Here is a 16,511-nt window from a genome sequence, read left to right as displayed (position 1 = left end):
CTGGAATCGTCCTATGAATTTTTGCGCCAATTCTTCAAAATTCACGATCCTTTCCAATGGGAGGTTCAAAAACCATTTCTGTGCTGCTCCTGTCAAGGATGAACCAAAAACCCCGCAAAGGATTTCATCTGAATTATCGGCAACTGCCATAATCTGTTGGTAGTAATTGATATGAGCGATAGGATCTCCCGAACCATCGAATGTGGAAAAGGTTGGCAAACGGAAATTGTGAGGAAATTGATATCTGGCTATGGCCTCGGCAAATGGAGTTTTTCAAATAATCAAATAAATAACATCAGTTATTCTCCCTCTCGCCAATTGTTCGAGTTTTTGATTAATATTAGCCAATTCTTGACCAATATGTGCTGACCGATCTCTGACGACACGATCATTCTCCCGAACCGTGCGCCTGATAGTTGGTGAGTGAGTTCGTACTCCTGCACCCAACCTCGTATTTGAATCGGTTGTGCTTCCTTATGGTCCTTCAAACCGCTCATCTCTCCTAGGGAGCTCTCCAGTTCTCCTAGGTTCTCTTTCTCGCCTCCTGTTGCCTTCCCGAAAATTCTGACCGACATTCTGGTCATTGATCAGTCTTTGCTCCCTTTGTAATGCACGCCTTCCCGCATCACGTTGATCAGGTGCTTGCGGCGCCACCACCTGCCTGGTCAACGTACGGAGCGTCTGACTCACCTCTAATAACTGGAGTTTCAGTTGATCCAGTTGATACTGGAGCAGATCTGGAGGATTATTACCTCCCTGTCCACCATCTTCCCATACTTCAAGAGGTCGACTTCCCTCAGGAATATCTGGGATTATTTGCTCGGGAATTTGAACGCCAGCCTTTCGCTGGGCCGCCGCAACCACTGCTGCTGCTGATCTGGTAACCATGGCTTTCTGAAGCGTTTCCCACAGACGGCGCCAAATGATGCGTCCAAAATCTGCTCAGCCTTTAGATCTCCTGCGTATGACTTGCAAAAACGAACGTCAGATGTGGCCTGACCGTTAGGATCGGGAGTCCACTTACGAAGGCTAAGTCAGTTGATGAATTGATCATAAACGACTCTGCTTGAGCACAGAGCTAATGAATAAAATGATGAGAATACGATTCAGATTGTATCTGTCCCTCTACCTTGTGGGAAGGTGATGTCATATATAGAGTGTACCTTTGAATCTCCTTCGTTGGATGTATTTGAGCCTTCTTCGGATAGCCGTCAGATCTTAACGGATAGATCCGTTGAGTGATAGATCCGTATTAGGTTTGGCTAATAGATAACTCCTTTGTTGATACGACTGTTATATGGCAGTTATCCATATAATAGCGATAAGCACCTGCGCAAATGCTGCTACCCGTCTCTTTGACGATTAGTCCATTCTGAACATAGCGGATTAGGACGTGCTTGTTAATGAGTTAGTTTACTTCCTCAGCAAGCTACCTTTTGAACCCGGCCCGCTCGGAAGCTTGTCGATTCCATTCGTCCTGACCGGGGTCGAGGGTCGAACCAAGATGAACCCGGTTCGATCATATTTTCTCCGTATCAATTAGATAAAATAAAAATTAACACATGGCAGGGTTGTAGACAATGAAGGAAGATTGAGGGTCAAGCAACTAGAGAAGCAAGATTCTCAGGTTGGGAGGGATGAGGCGAAGTCAAACATGGCTATTTTCAAGGTGACCAAAAATGGGTAATTTCCCTAGGCATGGCGTCCGATTTGGTTACTATGTTTAACTTACGTTTCCATGACCCCAGAAACGGATGCTGAGTTATCTGCCACCACCAGCAATAAGCACAATCCAAATTCCTTGAAGCGATGCATAGGAATAATATATTTAGTTCGTCGAAGAAGCTACAGGAAGTAGTAAAACCTCCGCCACGCAAGAAAGACAGGAATTTTTGAAGCTTCACCGCCAAGGTGCACTTCTCTCTCTCTCTTGAAAATTTCTTTATTTTTCTCCATCAATCTTCTTAGCTGCGCATATGGAATAAATTTATATGATCATGGAGCTTCTTTCATTCTAATTATTTTATTAAAATTTTACTATTTCTCTTGCGGTACTTATACATTTTGAAACTTTTTATTTTATTTCATTTGTCTATCCATTAGCAGGTTCAACCGCGTCCATATGTGATATTGAGAATCCAATATTGGTGGTCCGGGATACTTGAAGTGGAAGTCGTTGGTATTTAAATGTTAGAGAATTTCTACAAGAACTGTGCAAATAGACCCGCTTCAATTTTGAATTTTGGTACAGCAGATTGCTTTTTTCCCCTTTTCATATCTGCATAAATTGAGCTATCAAATTACGAATACAAGACAGGAAATTTCGCAACATGGATGCTCTCGAAGAATCAAAAGCCGATACAAATATTTGGAAATTCTTTTCACGTTTTTCAACAACAATGGTGTTGCATGGGGTTTCCGCCTCTTCACACCTAATTTTGTTATTAGTCCTATCAATTTCTTCAGCTTGCAAAAGATGCATGACACCTACTCTTCAAAATTCAAGACCAAAGTTGACGCATGCATACCTATACTACTCTTCGGCCGTTATATCGTGCATGGGTTTGTCTTTCTGTAGTCTTCTACTTTTCACATTAAACCACCTTTCTGGGTATATCCATGGCTGGTCTGATCTAAAAATTCTTGTGGATTTTGATTTTGCGTTCAGAACAGTCTCTTGGCTTTTAATCTTCGTTTACTTGCATGCCCAATTTTCCCATTTGAACGAGAGAAGGTTCCCCATATTACTAAAGATTTGGAGTGTCTTCTACTTCGTGATGTCTTTTTCCTATCTGGTTATACATCTCGGTTTGTATTGGGAACATTCACGACCCTTCCTGATATTTGTCTCAGATGTTGTATCAATTGTTGGAGGTTCATTATTTTGTTATGCTGGGTTATTTGGCAAGGGAAGAAAAGATGAAGATATCGATAGTTTGGAGCCTTTCTTGGAAAATTCCTCCAATGAAGATAATGGCAATGAGGGTGTCAATGGTGAAAGCATAACTTCTTATGCAAGTGCCAGTATTCTTAGTATTTTTACTTTCTCTTGGATGGGTCCTTTGCTTTCACTTGCACATAAGAAAACATTGGATCTTGAGGATGTTCCTCAACTCAAGAATTGTGATAGTGCCAAAGTGGTATATGCTCATTTCAAAAATAAACTTGAAGATGATATTAATGGGGGTCAGATAAGCACATTCAAGTTAATGAAGGCATTGATTCTCTTAACATGGAAAGAAATTTCTCAAACGGCTCTACTCTCTATTGTTTGCATAGTCGCTTCTTATATTGGGCCATATCTTATCGACACTTTTGTTCAATATCTTAATAATCCTCACCAACTTAAGTACAAAGGCTATTTGTTAGTACTTATTTTCTTTTCTTCAAAGCTCATATGGGGCTTCTCAGAGAGGCACTTGTTCTTCCAGTTGCGAAAGATGGCAATTAGAGTTCGTGCAGCTTTGTTCTCAGCAATTTATATGAAGGGTCTTAGTCTTTCTAATGGATCTAAGCAAGGTAGCACTAGTGGGGAGACAATTAATTTAGTAAGTGTTGATGTTGAGAGGATTGCACTTTTCAGTTGGTACTTGCATGATATATGGATGGTTCCTATTCAGGTTGTTTTAGCACTATTAATTTTATACAAGAACCTCGGAGTTGCTTCAATTGCTGCCGTAGCTACCACAATGATTTTTATGTTGGTGAATGCTCCACTCGGAAAGTTACAGAATAAATTTCAAGTGGGACTAATGGATTCGAAAGACCGAAGAATGAAGGTAACATCTGAAGCCTTAAGGAATATGAGAATTCTCAAACTCCAAGGTTGGGAGATGAAACTATTAGGCAAGATAATGGAGCTCAGAAGTTTCGAAATGAGATGGTTAAAGAAGTTAGTATATACATCAGCTATTACTGCTTATTTCTTCTCTTCAGCTCCCATGTTTGTATCAGCGGTCACTTTTGGATTTTGTACAATTATGAAAATTCCATTGGACTCGGGGAAGATTTTATCTGCAATTGCAATGTTCGAAATATTGCGAACACCAATTTATAATATCCCTGCTACAATCTCTATGGTAGTTCAAACTAAAGTTTCTCTTGACAGGATATCTACTTTCCTTCACCTCAATGATCTCCATCCAGATAAAAGGAAAAACCTTCCAAGAGACGGTGCCAAGGTTGCAATTGAGATAGTACATGGGAACTTCTCTTGGGACATTAATTCCCCTAATCTCACATTAAAGAATCTCAATTTCCAAGTTCATCATGGGATGAGGGTTGCTATATGTGGTTCTGTTGGGTCAGGTAAGTCAAGCCTACTTTCATGTATATTAGGAGAAATGCTGAAGGTATCTGGAGCCATTAAATTGAATGGAACAAAGGCTTATGTTGCACAATCATCTTGGATACAAAGTGGAAAGATAGTAGATAATATATTGTTTGGTAAGGTTATGAACAATGAAAGATATGAGATGATCCTTAATGCATGTTCGTTAAAGAAGGACCTAGAAAATTTTGCCTTTGGGGACCAGACTATTATAGGAGAGAGAGGGATCAACTTGAGTGGTGGGCAAAAACAAAGAATTCAGATTGCACGTGCTTTGTATTATGATGCTGATATTTATCTACTTGACGATCCTTTTAGTGCTCTGGATGCTCACACAGGAACTCACTTATTTAAGGTAAATGCTCTTTGACATATGCTTAAAAATATTCAACCATGAACTTAGCTTGACGATTCACATCTTATTACTTGCTTCATGATTTTGTTAGTTGAATACACAATGAACATGATCCATTACTAATGAAATCATGTCTAAGCTAAAAAGATATATAAACAATCTCTATTGGATGATGAATGTTATTGCATATATCCTATATAGTTTGATAGTACTTATTATACTAAAAAATAAACTATATTAATTGTGTATCCTATCCTTGTATCTTATTAGCCAAAACTTGTTTTTAACCTTATATGTAACAACTAAATTTCTATGGCAGGAGTGTTTCATAGGAATGTTAAGTTCAAAAACAGTAATTTATGTTACCCATCAAGTGGAATTTTTATCCTCTGCTGATCTAATCATGGTAAGAACATGCCACCTTTTTTTCCTATCTTCAAGTCTCTCAACCTTTAATACCAAAAAAGGAAAATCTCTCATTTTTCGGGATAATAATTACTTCTTTGTATTTAATAGGTTATGAGAAATGGAAGGATTACTCAAATAGGAAAGTACAAAGATATTCTTAGCTCAGGAAAGGATTTTATGGAACTAGTGGGAGCACATAAGAAGGCGTTGGCGGACCTTGACTCAATTAAACAAGGGACAGATTTGCATAACTTAATTAATAGTGAGGATGATAGCAGTATCTTGCATCATGATAAATCTATTCAAGATGATAAGAAAAGTGAATCCAATAAAAACAAAATGGAAGAAGTGGCTGGAGCAAAAAGGGCAACTTGTACAAGAAGAACAAAAGGAAAAAAATGGAGTTGGTTTATTAGTGTACTGGAAATATATTACTACTGCATATAAAGGCGCATTTGTTCCTATGATAATATTGTCTCAAATTATTTCTCAAGTTCTCCAAATAATTAGTAGTTATTGGATGGTAATGGCCACTCCCTTGTCAATGGATCCAAGAACTCATGTTGAAGGAATCACTCTCATTTCAGTTTATATCGCTTTAATCATTGGAAGCTCTCTTTGTGCATTTATAAGGTCCATACTCGTTGTTACTATTGGATACAAGACAGCCAGTCAGCTTGTTTAACAAAATGCATTTGTGCATATTTCGTGCTCCCTTGTCATTTTTCGATTCCACTCCAAGTGGAAGGATTCTAAATCGGGTTAGTAATGTGCTTATTTTTTCTTGGGATCCACATGATACTGATTGATTACCACCATATAGACATAATTTTAGCTTTTAAATTAACTACATATGTATTTTCTATACAGGTATCCATAGATCAAAGTACACTTGATACCTTTATCCCGCAAAAAATTGAAGAGTTTCTTATCTCAATCATTGCATTTTTGGGAACTGTTATAGTTCTGGCACAAGTTGCATGGAAAATGTTATTAGTCTTTATTCCAATGACTGTGACATGCATATGGTATCAGGTAACTAATTACATGTCCATTTCTACTTTCATTCTTAGAATTTCAAGTCAAGTTAGCTCCACTAGATAGCCTCAAAATTAATAGATATAGAAAAGTTGGTTTAAGCTTTCTTGATCAGTGAATTCTAGATTTATTTTGTTTCATGTCGAAAATTCTTGTATTTATTTGAACTATACATAAGAAATACATTTTCTCAATCATAGATTTTCTTGCAAGTAAGTTAATACAAAATACTGAACTTTATCTACCAAAATTTTTTGAGCAAAGGTCCATAAAACACGTATGCAATCTAAGTGCAAAGCACAACTTAGTAATGTGACCATGCTTTTGATGTGCATAAAATGACTATAAGATATCTAAGACTAAGAACATAATTTGTCATGCTTCCTTTATTGGTAAATTCTATCAGTTGAAGACAATACGTTGGATAAGCTTTTTATTAAGAATCAGACATAAGATTTTTGGAATGTAGTTAATGTGCAAATAATTTTAAAAAAACATAATAACATAAAACAACTTGTAGCAAAAAATAAATAAATGAAGGCACATAAAAAAAAAAGTTGAAGTAAACGAATGAAATGTTTTCTATAGCTATAACTAACTGTTATTTCAAACCTTGTAGCAATACTACACACCTGCAGCTCGAGAATTGTCACGATTGTTCGGCATATGTCAAGCTCCAATTTCACACAACATTTTGTTGAATCTAGTTTAGGTTCAACAACAATCAGATGCTTTAATCAAGAAGAGAGATTTATGGATATCAACTTCAAGCTTATTGATAGGTATTCCAGGGCCAAATTTTATTTCTCTGGTGCAATGGAGTGGTTATGTTTTCGTATGGATACGCTAGCATCCATCACTTATGCCATCTCTTTGGTTTTCTTGATCTCAATACCAAAGGGAGTAATCAGTACTGGTAAAAATTTGATCTTGTTATATTGTGAAATCATTATTCATGATTGTTTAAATTAAAGAATGGGGTTACACTTATTTTATTGATTTGTTTGTCCATTTTGAAGGAATTATGGGCCTAGCAGTTATATATGGGCTTCGTTTCAGTATGCACGGGGTAGTATGGGATCTTAACAGACTACGACCCAAAATCATATCTGTTGAAAGAATACTACAATATTCTTTCATCTCAAGTGAAGGGGAAATATTGATCAAAGAAACCAGGCCAAGTCATGATTGGCCATCACAAGGACAAATTGATATTCTTGATCTACAGGTAATTTTAATCTTAGATTCCTCAAATGCTATATTTTTAGTGGAATAGACTAGCGAAGCCCAGTATTGCTAAGTATTCTTCTTACTCTTGTGGAATTTTGTTAAACCTCACGGCTTCGTTATTTAATATGTATTTAGGTCAAGTATGCCTCACACCTTCCCCTTATCTTGAGAGGTCTCACATGCTCTTTTGCGGGAGGGTTGAAGATTGGCATTGTTGGACGAACAGGAAGTGGAAAATCAACTCTGGTACAAGCACTCTTTCGCGTACTTGAACCTACAGCTGGACAAATTCGGATAGATAATATTAACATCTCTACGATTGGTCTTCATGATTTACGATCAAGATTAAGTATTATCCCACAAGACCCAACAATGTTTGAGGGAACTCTAAGGAGCAATCTTGACCCATTTGAAGAGTACACTGATGAACAATTATGGGAGGTTCAATTTCTTTATCCATAATAAAGTCTTTAATCAATATGAAAAGTATATATGTATATCTCATGCTATTGATGACTAAAACCTAAAATGGCATTTATTTCATTGAACTGCATTATCGTGGTCACTTTCTTTTTAGTTATTCTTGAATAATTTTTAGATATATCATTTCTATTGAGATATAAAAGTCATTCTCTTTGGCTTAAGATATTCTCTTAAATGTTGTATCAGTTTGAATAATCAATAAAGGTGATAAATTTACATTGATTTTTGTTGTCATAGGTTCTAGATAGAGTTCAGCTTGGTGACGAAGTACGAAAAAAGGAAGGAAAGCTCAATGTTATAGGTTTGTTTCTTTTTTCATATTCAATATATGATAATGGTGCCCAATACCAACTCATATATACACAAATGCACAATCTTTAAAATCTTTTTTTGTACGATATATCTAACTTTTAGTCTACAGCCCAACCTCTTAGGCCCTCCTTTAACTTCTTTTTGGCAAAGGGGAAAAAGATTAATGAAAATAAAATTTTAAATAGCTAGTTTAATTTTGTATGTTGTTCATAGTGACTGAGAATGGAGAGAATTGGAGCATGGGTCAAAGGCAACTAATCTGTTTAGGACGTGTGCTATTAAAGAGGAGCAAGGTTTTAATACTTGATGAAGCTACTGCATCAATGGATATTTCAACTGACTATATGATACAACAAACGATTACGCAGTACTTCTCAAAATCTACTGTTATCACGATTGCACATAGGATAACGTCAATTCTTGATGCCGACAAGGTCTTACTTCTTGATAATGGTTAGTAGCTAATAATTAAACCACACTAAATGAGCTTTGAATTTGGTAGTCATTCATTTTATCCTCTTTTCTTCTTTGTCTAATAAGACTAACATGGTTTTTTGTTTGTAAACAGGCAATGTACTAGAATATGACTCTCCAGGCAAATTGCTAGAGACCAAGTCATCATTTGCAAGGCTTGTTAGAGAATATACCCAAAGATGTAGTTCATAGTATTTATTTTCTTTTGGGTAGAAGGTTTGTAGTTTTGAAAGTCAAATAAATGGTTTTGAATATTTAAATGTAAAAATGCAACATTAGAGCGAGATGCATTGTTATGTTGGGTGACACCAAATTTTGTTGGAGAACATAGTAGTGTAGAAAGGGGAGCTAGCTACCAGTAGTCATCTGATCTTTCACAAGAATTTGGTTGAAGATTTAGGGGTAGAAAGAAAGCTGAGAAGGACAAGAAGAAATATCCATGCTATAAACTTTCAGAGAAGTTTTAGTAGTTTGAACAGTATATGTTGATCAAATCTTGTTACAGGTATCCAAACATGAGATGTTGGACGGGTTTTCAAGGCCAATGTTCCTTTGTTCACATGTCAAAGTTTAGTTAATTGGAGTTTGATCAAATTTAAAAATAAAAAAAAAATTCTGTAAATCTAGAAAGAAAAATCTGAATCTTTCTTTTCTAGTTATAAACAATTGTAAAGAAAAGCAAATATGCTACAAGTGTCACAACCCTCCAGCCGGTACCCTATTCGGAATACCCAGAGGTGTGATCCATAACCTTGAAGATCAAGTTTAGGAACGATCATATCCACGTAGCACAATAACATAATCAAAAGCAAGAACACATTATTGTATTAAAGTAATTTAATAACAAAATCAAGAAAAGATCACAGAAGGATCACAAAAGAATATCAGAATGCGAAAATAACGATACCAAATAAATAAAAAATAAATAACTGTAGAGTATAGCAGAAATATACCCCACAACAAACGCGAAAGGTAGATCGAAAATCTAAAGCAAGGTCTAAGCTATCACAATTAAAAGTAAAGATCTAGAAAAAAATAAGAGAAAACTAATCAAAATCTTCTGTTGGCTCTTCTTCTTCTTCACTCTTCATCTTCTTCACCTTAGGATTCTGCTCTTGTAACTTTAGGTCAGCATCTAGCTCAAAATCCCATCAGCGAACAAAATGATGCCGACTACTATCAATAGGAGCCGTCAGTATAGTCCAAACCTGTGTACTGGTTACACCATTGTCATGACCTTCTCCATTGAATTCTGAAGCTGAACCATGTAAGGAAGGATCCTCCATACCGTAGCACGAGTTCTCTTTCGATCATGCAAAAGCATCTAAAAACATGTCCCCCAAAGGGTAAGCTCAAAAAGAACTTAGCAAGTAGTTCAGTCGCAACAAACATCTTCACACACAATCCGAAGCAATATAAATGCAATGAGATAAGACAATGAATGCAAGTATGCTTCCAACTCTATATATATATATATGCTGGTCTCTATTGGCAGACGCACTTCAAGTCATAGCACCATACTCCTCTAGGTAGGTCTCAAATCACTCTCCCTTAACCTTCCTAGTCTTTTGGGTTTTCCATTGATAATTGGGTCTTGCATTCTTGCCGGACATTCCATGGCTAGGGTTTAGGTCACCACTCTCTCACATCACCATTGGTTTGGGTATTGGCGCATGTTCAGGGTTAATCTTAGCCCAATGCAAGTCATCTACTGAGTCATATCTACTTAGGGTTAGATACGTCAATTCCTTGCTTCCCGCGATCCTTTCCGGTACCTTTCCTACTGGAATCATCATCTCCTTCCTAGCTACGTAGACTCTTAGCCCTATTGGTCATCCACAAACATTAAACGAGAAGCTCTCATGTCCTCTCATGAATTGGCTACCGGTCTTGAGGGCCCATGAGCCCAAGTCTACTATTGTAACCCTACCAATGAATGGCCCACACAATGTGATTCATGTTCTCTCATGGGTTGGTTACCAGTCTTGAGCACCCACAAATCCCCATTGTTGCCACGGGTCACTTGGTCTCAATTCTCCTTCCGATAGGGTTAGATATGATGGGGGTTTCCCTAGCCAAAAACTTCTAGACCAATCCTAGGTATGTCAACTAGTAGTCAAGGAAAGTACCAAGGGCACCATAGGAAAACGTCCCATACCACCTCCACTGGTGTTCAAAGACAGAAATGCCAAAAGGGCATTCCCCATTCCACAACTACAACTTAGGCATTCATATCATATCATGATTCCATACATATCACATTCACATTCACATCATAGTCCAAATTACATTCACATCATTCAATAATCAATTCTAATGTGTAAATCTCAATATGCACATGCTCCTGTAGTTACAGAAGTAGTAAAATGTTAAGAAAGTAAAACAAAAGTAGCTAAATCGTGCATTCAAGTCATATCACAACAAGGCTTGTAAATCTACATATTGTAAGTGAACGTACTCACCTCCAATTCCGAATCGATGACCTTCAAGAGAGAGATCAAATCTAAACAAGCTTAAACAAACATCTATAGACCATAAGAAGTAATTCCAAAATATTGGAGTCGAAACGGAGACAAAACAGGGAATTCTGCTGTCAGCAACTCCTTTGGTCAATGGTCCTTTGGTCCATGGCATCGACCAAGCAAACAGTGTATGGACAAAATCTCCAATTTTTTATCGGAAACTCGCCGAAACACATCAAAACACCCCAAAATTGACATAAAAATTCTAAAACATCATACTAAGATTATCTATGAAGGTTTAAACATCTAAAAAGGTCAATGGAAAAGAATTATAATAAAACACCCTTTTAGGCTAAAATCGCGGATCATCACGGAGAGGCTAGAATGAAAGGTAACTCAATCAAAAGGATAGAGAATACTAGATCATGCATAGAAAACAACTAAGGAGAAGGTCTAACACAATTTAGAATCGAAAACTACAGTAAGAGTGGATCATGTTAACAAAATTAAATCAAATACATGGAAATCACAATATGGCTTCAAGGGAGAACATAGAGTGAATGGGGATTCACTCTAAGACAAGGAGATCAGAGGTTGGGTCATTACAGTAGTGTAATACCTTCCTCATAATCAAAACAATAAGAAGATACAATAGAGAGAGTAGATCAGAGAAGAAAGAGAGAATACCAAACTCGTAGAAGAGTAATCAAAGAGAGACTTTTGTTGAATGCTTGGGGATCTTCCTTGGCTTGAGGAGGAGGCTCTAGGGTTCTTCCCACGTTCTCCAATAGTTTAGAGGCAAAACAATTAGGTTTAGACCATGGTTACATTATATAGGGAATCAAAAATCCAAAACTTCCAGAAATTCTGATTTCCGGAGTCCCTTTGGTCGATGGTGCTTGGTCGATGGTATCGACCAAGGGAAGATCGACCAAAGGGTCTCCCTTTGTCAACTTGCTGAATTTTGGTCTCCAAGGTCAAAACTAACACTTGGGCCTTCAACCAACTTAAGGAAAGGTCCAACCAGACTTCCTAGGACTTTCCAAAGATATCAATCTACACTGAACTTAGGATCCCACTTCAAGGTTAAACAACAATCAAGTCACTTCTTCATCCAAAATAGACAGGGTGTCCAGGTTAAGGTTAGGGCTGGATTTCACAACAAGCCATCCCCTGTATTTCACATGTAATATACTCTATTTCCTAAGGCTATTTGTAGAAAGTTGGATTCCTTGTGCCAACGGTCCTGGCTTGGGCACAGAGATACAAGTAAACATCTGACACTTATTGGATGGGACAAGTGCTACTTGCCCAAAAAGAAAGGAGTATTAGGTTTTTAAAAAATGGAACAAGTCAACACTACATCATCTATTAAAACAAGGGCGGAGGTTATTAAATGAGGCTGAATCCGTTTGGGCGAAATGCCCTAAGGCAAAATACATTCCAAACTCTTTTTGACCCAAAGGAATGCAATAAATATGGATTTATGGTGTGGAATTGTTTATGTAATATTTTTCCCTATCTTGAAATATGGTTTTTAGAGAGGTGGGAAATGGCAAAGACAATCTTTCCATTTTGATCATTGGTATCACACCTCACCCATCATACCCAAATTCTTGTGGGGGTGATACGCTATAGGCCCAAGGTTCAGCGACAAATCCATACAATCATATGACAACATAATCAAGGACAAGAATAAATCAAGTTCAATACTAAAGTTATAAATCTAAATTATCAATGAGGTTACAACTATCCATTTACTATAGTTAAAACATAAACTAAAGTTAATAAAAACTGAGCATCAGAGTTTAGAGGAATGAAATGTTTGCAGCGGAAATATTCTAGTTGTTTTGATGGAAGGCGACATCGCCCCTCTGTTAATCAAAACTGAGCATTGGAGTTTAGAGGAATGACATGTTTGCAGCGGAAATATTCTAGTTGTTTTGATGGAAGGTGACACCACCCCTCCCTAAAGATTTAAGAGTAGAGACATAACACAACACTATGAGGTACAATATCAATTCCCAAGATATTGCCGGCTCTCCACTAGTACCCATCTCTGTAGGAGCATTCTGGGCATGGGCACAAAGCTCCATGCAAGTCCACCTCCTCAAGTCGCTCCCTCAAAATACTCTGCCAACAACAGATACTCCATTTGAATGGAATCCTCATAACCTGTATAAGATACATATAAAATGAATGAGTTCAACAAAACTCAGTGAGGTCAACTCAACTACATATCATGCATTCATCCATAAATTCCCACATCAAATATATAAGATTAATAATGAAAGCATGAATAATGAATGAATATGAGATCATGCTTCTAACTCTATCATGAGGTCTCTATGGCAAATATGCATTCAGTGATACACTAGTCTCCTCTGGGTGGTCTCAATCACTCTCCTTGAACTAGAGACGTTTATTGCGCTCTCCGCAGTTGTTGGGTCAAGTCACATCAATTCATGACTGGGGATACAAGTCACCACTCTCTCACATCACTGTTTGGCATGAGAACTGGTGTGTATCAAGGACAACTCTAGGCCCAATGAATGGTTATAAGGTCTCGTAATATGGTAAGTATATTTCTCACCTTTTCAAGTTAGTAAAACTCTCTGAAGTCCCACAAAGTTCACCCAAGAGTGTGTAATTAGATCCAAAATAACCCTAGTTACATAAGAACATGAGTAACAATTGGGAATCAATCAGGGTTCAAAAGTGGGTCAAAACACACATCCCAAAATATGGCCGGTTAAACTACCAGTTGGATAGGCTTACAAGGCCAGTTGAGCGGCCGATCAACCTCCCACCAACTGGTTTTGAGCAAAATTTCAGATTTCAGCCCTGATTCGAAGTCAAATTGAAGCGGGACTTCAGGATCTTCAAATCAAAAGTATTAGGGTCCCAAAGTGCCAAACAATCATCACAATTAGGCCTCAAACAAAGAGCCCCAAAATTGGCTCTCGTGTCTGCTTGCGGGCTTCTTTGAGAGGTTCGAATTTGTTTTGAATGCAACAATTCATATAACCAACTCTCAAAAACGTTTGGAGACACAAAGATAAGTAATTGGAAGCATTCACTGCAATCCAATAACCCCAACCACCAAAACCTAGCATTCAATGGTGATAAAAACCATTAAAACTAGGTTAAACAAGAGAGTTTTTGAGAACACTCACCTTTCTAAGCGTTATCGTGATGTCGAGCTTCGATCCATGCTGCGTGGAAAGAATCCACAAATATCCTGGGACCCCACTCTAGCAATAATAAATATGTTTATTATGAGTGGAGGAATAAAATAGGGTTCTAAAAACCCATTTTCCTGAGTTTACCCCAAACTGGGCAAGGGGCGGTCGACCCAGCCCGGTCAACAGGGCCCGGTCAGCGGCCCTTGGTTGCGCCTCATTTGGGGTCCAAATCCAGTGATTTATGGCTTGTTAAAAGGTCTTTCTAGGGCCCAGACTTGGGTATGTTTATCTTGGCATTTGGGTCATCCTTCATCGGTTTCCGAACGTGTTAAAATCTCCTCTTAACACTTTCATGATTGAATTTCTCTCTCCTCTTAAATTCTAGGAGACTGTCTGAGTCATTTATAGGGTCATCAACTACCATTAGGTCCATTTTTGAACCTTCAGGCTCCACTCAAATGGCCCACAGTTGTCGCCTACTCGAGTTCTGGGTTGGCGGTCCTTGAACCATGGGTAAAAGGGTAAAAAATCTAGGGGATTTCACAATTAGTTCTCTTCAACCAACTAACCACATAATTTGAGAGTTTTTCATCCTCATTTTCAACCAAGGGGCTTGCTGATGTAATGGACTGAAAATCTCTCATAAGGGAGGAGATTCAACTAACTTTCCCCCAGTGTTGAAACAACTATCAATGCCATTTACCCTTCTTTAGAACAGGATGTTTGGACCTCAATAATTTCCCTATTGGATGTTTCTCACTTAAACTTGCTTTTAAAGAACTGATTCGTAATAACTATGACAATTCTGATAGCTCTTGTTATAACTGGTGGAATTTTTTTGGAAAGACAATATTCACCCAAAGTTTTAAATTTTTTTCTTCTAGTGATTGGTTCATGCAAGAATTCCAGTTAAGGAGACTCTCGCAAAATGACCCCAATTCACCCTCAATTTGTACTTCATGTTAGTAGCAATGAATCAATTTGGCATCTTTCGACACATATGGGCGACGGGACCACTAGGAATAAGGATTGAGTTCCTCCATCAAAATGATATACTCAACTTATGTTACTCATTATTTTACAATTCAAATCTAGATAAACTTATGTTGCAATGAATATCTTCAATCCGGATGATTACTTGGTATGCAATATGGAAGTTAAGAAATGAGGTAACATTCCGCTAGGAACAACCCAACTTGAGGGAATAGTAAACTTTGTTTCAATATAGTCCTAGACCTAAATCTTGCCCCCACCTAGATAATTAACCCAAGCCCATTGCTAACATAATGTGTATATGCAAGGCTCTTCAAGGGATTGACTCGAATAATAATACAATCTTAATGTGTGCAGGGGTGTTCCATGATCAAAGGAACATGTCTGCTGGGGGGGGGGGGGTTTGAAAAAGACCAAGCTTGGGTTTCCATGATAGAATTTATTCACGAAATAGACCAAACCAAAGTGGTTCTTATGAAGTGTATTGCAATTTAATAAGATTAAAATATCTCTATATGTAATACAACATATTGGGACATGTGGCTATCCCACAATTTCCCTAATACCCTCCCTCAAACATGGCCGGCTAACGATGACGTTTGGTACATAAGATATGAAACTCCTTGTGAGAAAGGGGTTATATAAAAATATCAGCAAGCTGCCAATGAGAAGCTACATAACAAGTAAGCAAATGTCCTCAGGCAACCTTTTCCCATAAAAAATGGTAATCCAATTCAACGTGCTTGGTACACCCATGAAACACTGAGTTCATAGTCATGTGAAGAGCACATATTATCACAGTAGAGAATGGTTGGTTGAGGCTGCAGAATGCCAATATCACGAAGAAGAAAGCTCAACTCAGCAGTAGTAGAGGCCATGGCTCGATACTCCGCTTCCGTATCTAAAATGAGAAACTGTAGTTTGCTTCTTAGCACTCCAAGAAATGCAATTTTCCCCAGAAAAGTGCAATAACCAGTAGTAGAATGCCGAGTAGTAGGACACCTTGCCCAGTCAACATCAAAGAAACATATAACTAAAAAGAGCCAGCCTGACGAATACACAAACCACAACCAAATTACCCTTTACATAACAAAGGATACACTTGACAGAAGAGAAATCAAAGGCTGTCGGTGCATGCATAGATTGATAAACTGTATTCACTGTCAAAGAAAGATTTGGACGAGTCATGGTCAAGTATTGAAGACCCCCTAATATACTTCGAAACAAAATAACATCATGAA

At 37.7% G+C, this 16,511-nt stretch overlaps 1 protein-coding gene across 1 annotated transcript; it reads left to right on the top strand.

The window, feature by feature from the left end:
• The first annotated feature begins 2,330 nt into the window (after positions 1 to 2,330).
• On the top strand, positions 2,331 to 8,822 carry LOC149023963 (ABC transporter C family member 3-like). Its single transcript, XM_089142867.1, is given in 13 exon segments — positions 2,331 to 4,685; positions 5,005 to 5,091; positions 5,202 to 5,450; positions 5,452 to 5,766; positions 5,768 to 5,854; positions 5,964 to 6,128; positions 6,751 to 6,813; positions 6,816 to 7,047; positions 7,151 to 7,359; positions 7,497 to 7,802; positions 8,082 to 8,145; positions 8,370 to 8,609; positions 8,725 to 8,822. Coding segments are annotated over 13 exon segments (4,470 nt in total).
• Positions 8,823 to 16,511: the final 7,689 nt, after the last annotated feature.

This window comes from Hakea prostrata, chromosome 2, assembly GCF_041222555.1.
Source record: "Hakea prostrata isolate BN-2017 chromosome 2, UWA_Hpros_2, whole genome shotgun sequence".
Classification (NCBI taxonomy): Eukaryota; Viridiplantae; Streptophyta; class Magnoliopsida; order Proteales; family Proteaceae; genus Hakea; species Hakea prostrata.
Note: the sequence above shows the minus strand (reverse complement) of the source record. Positions and strands in the feature narration are given on the sequence as shown.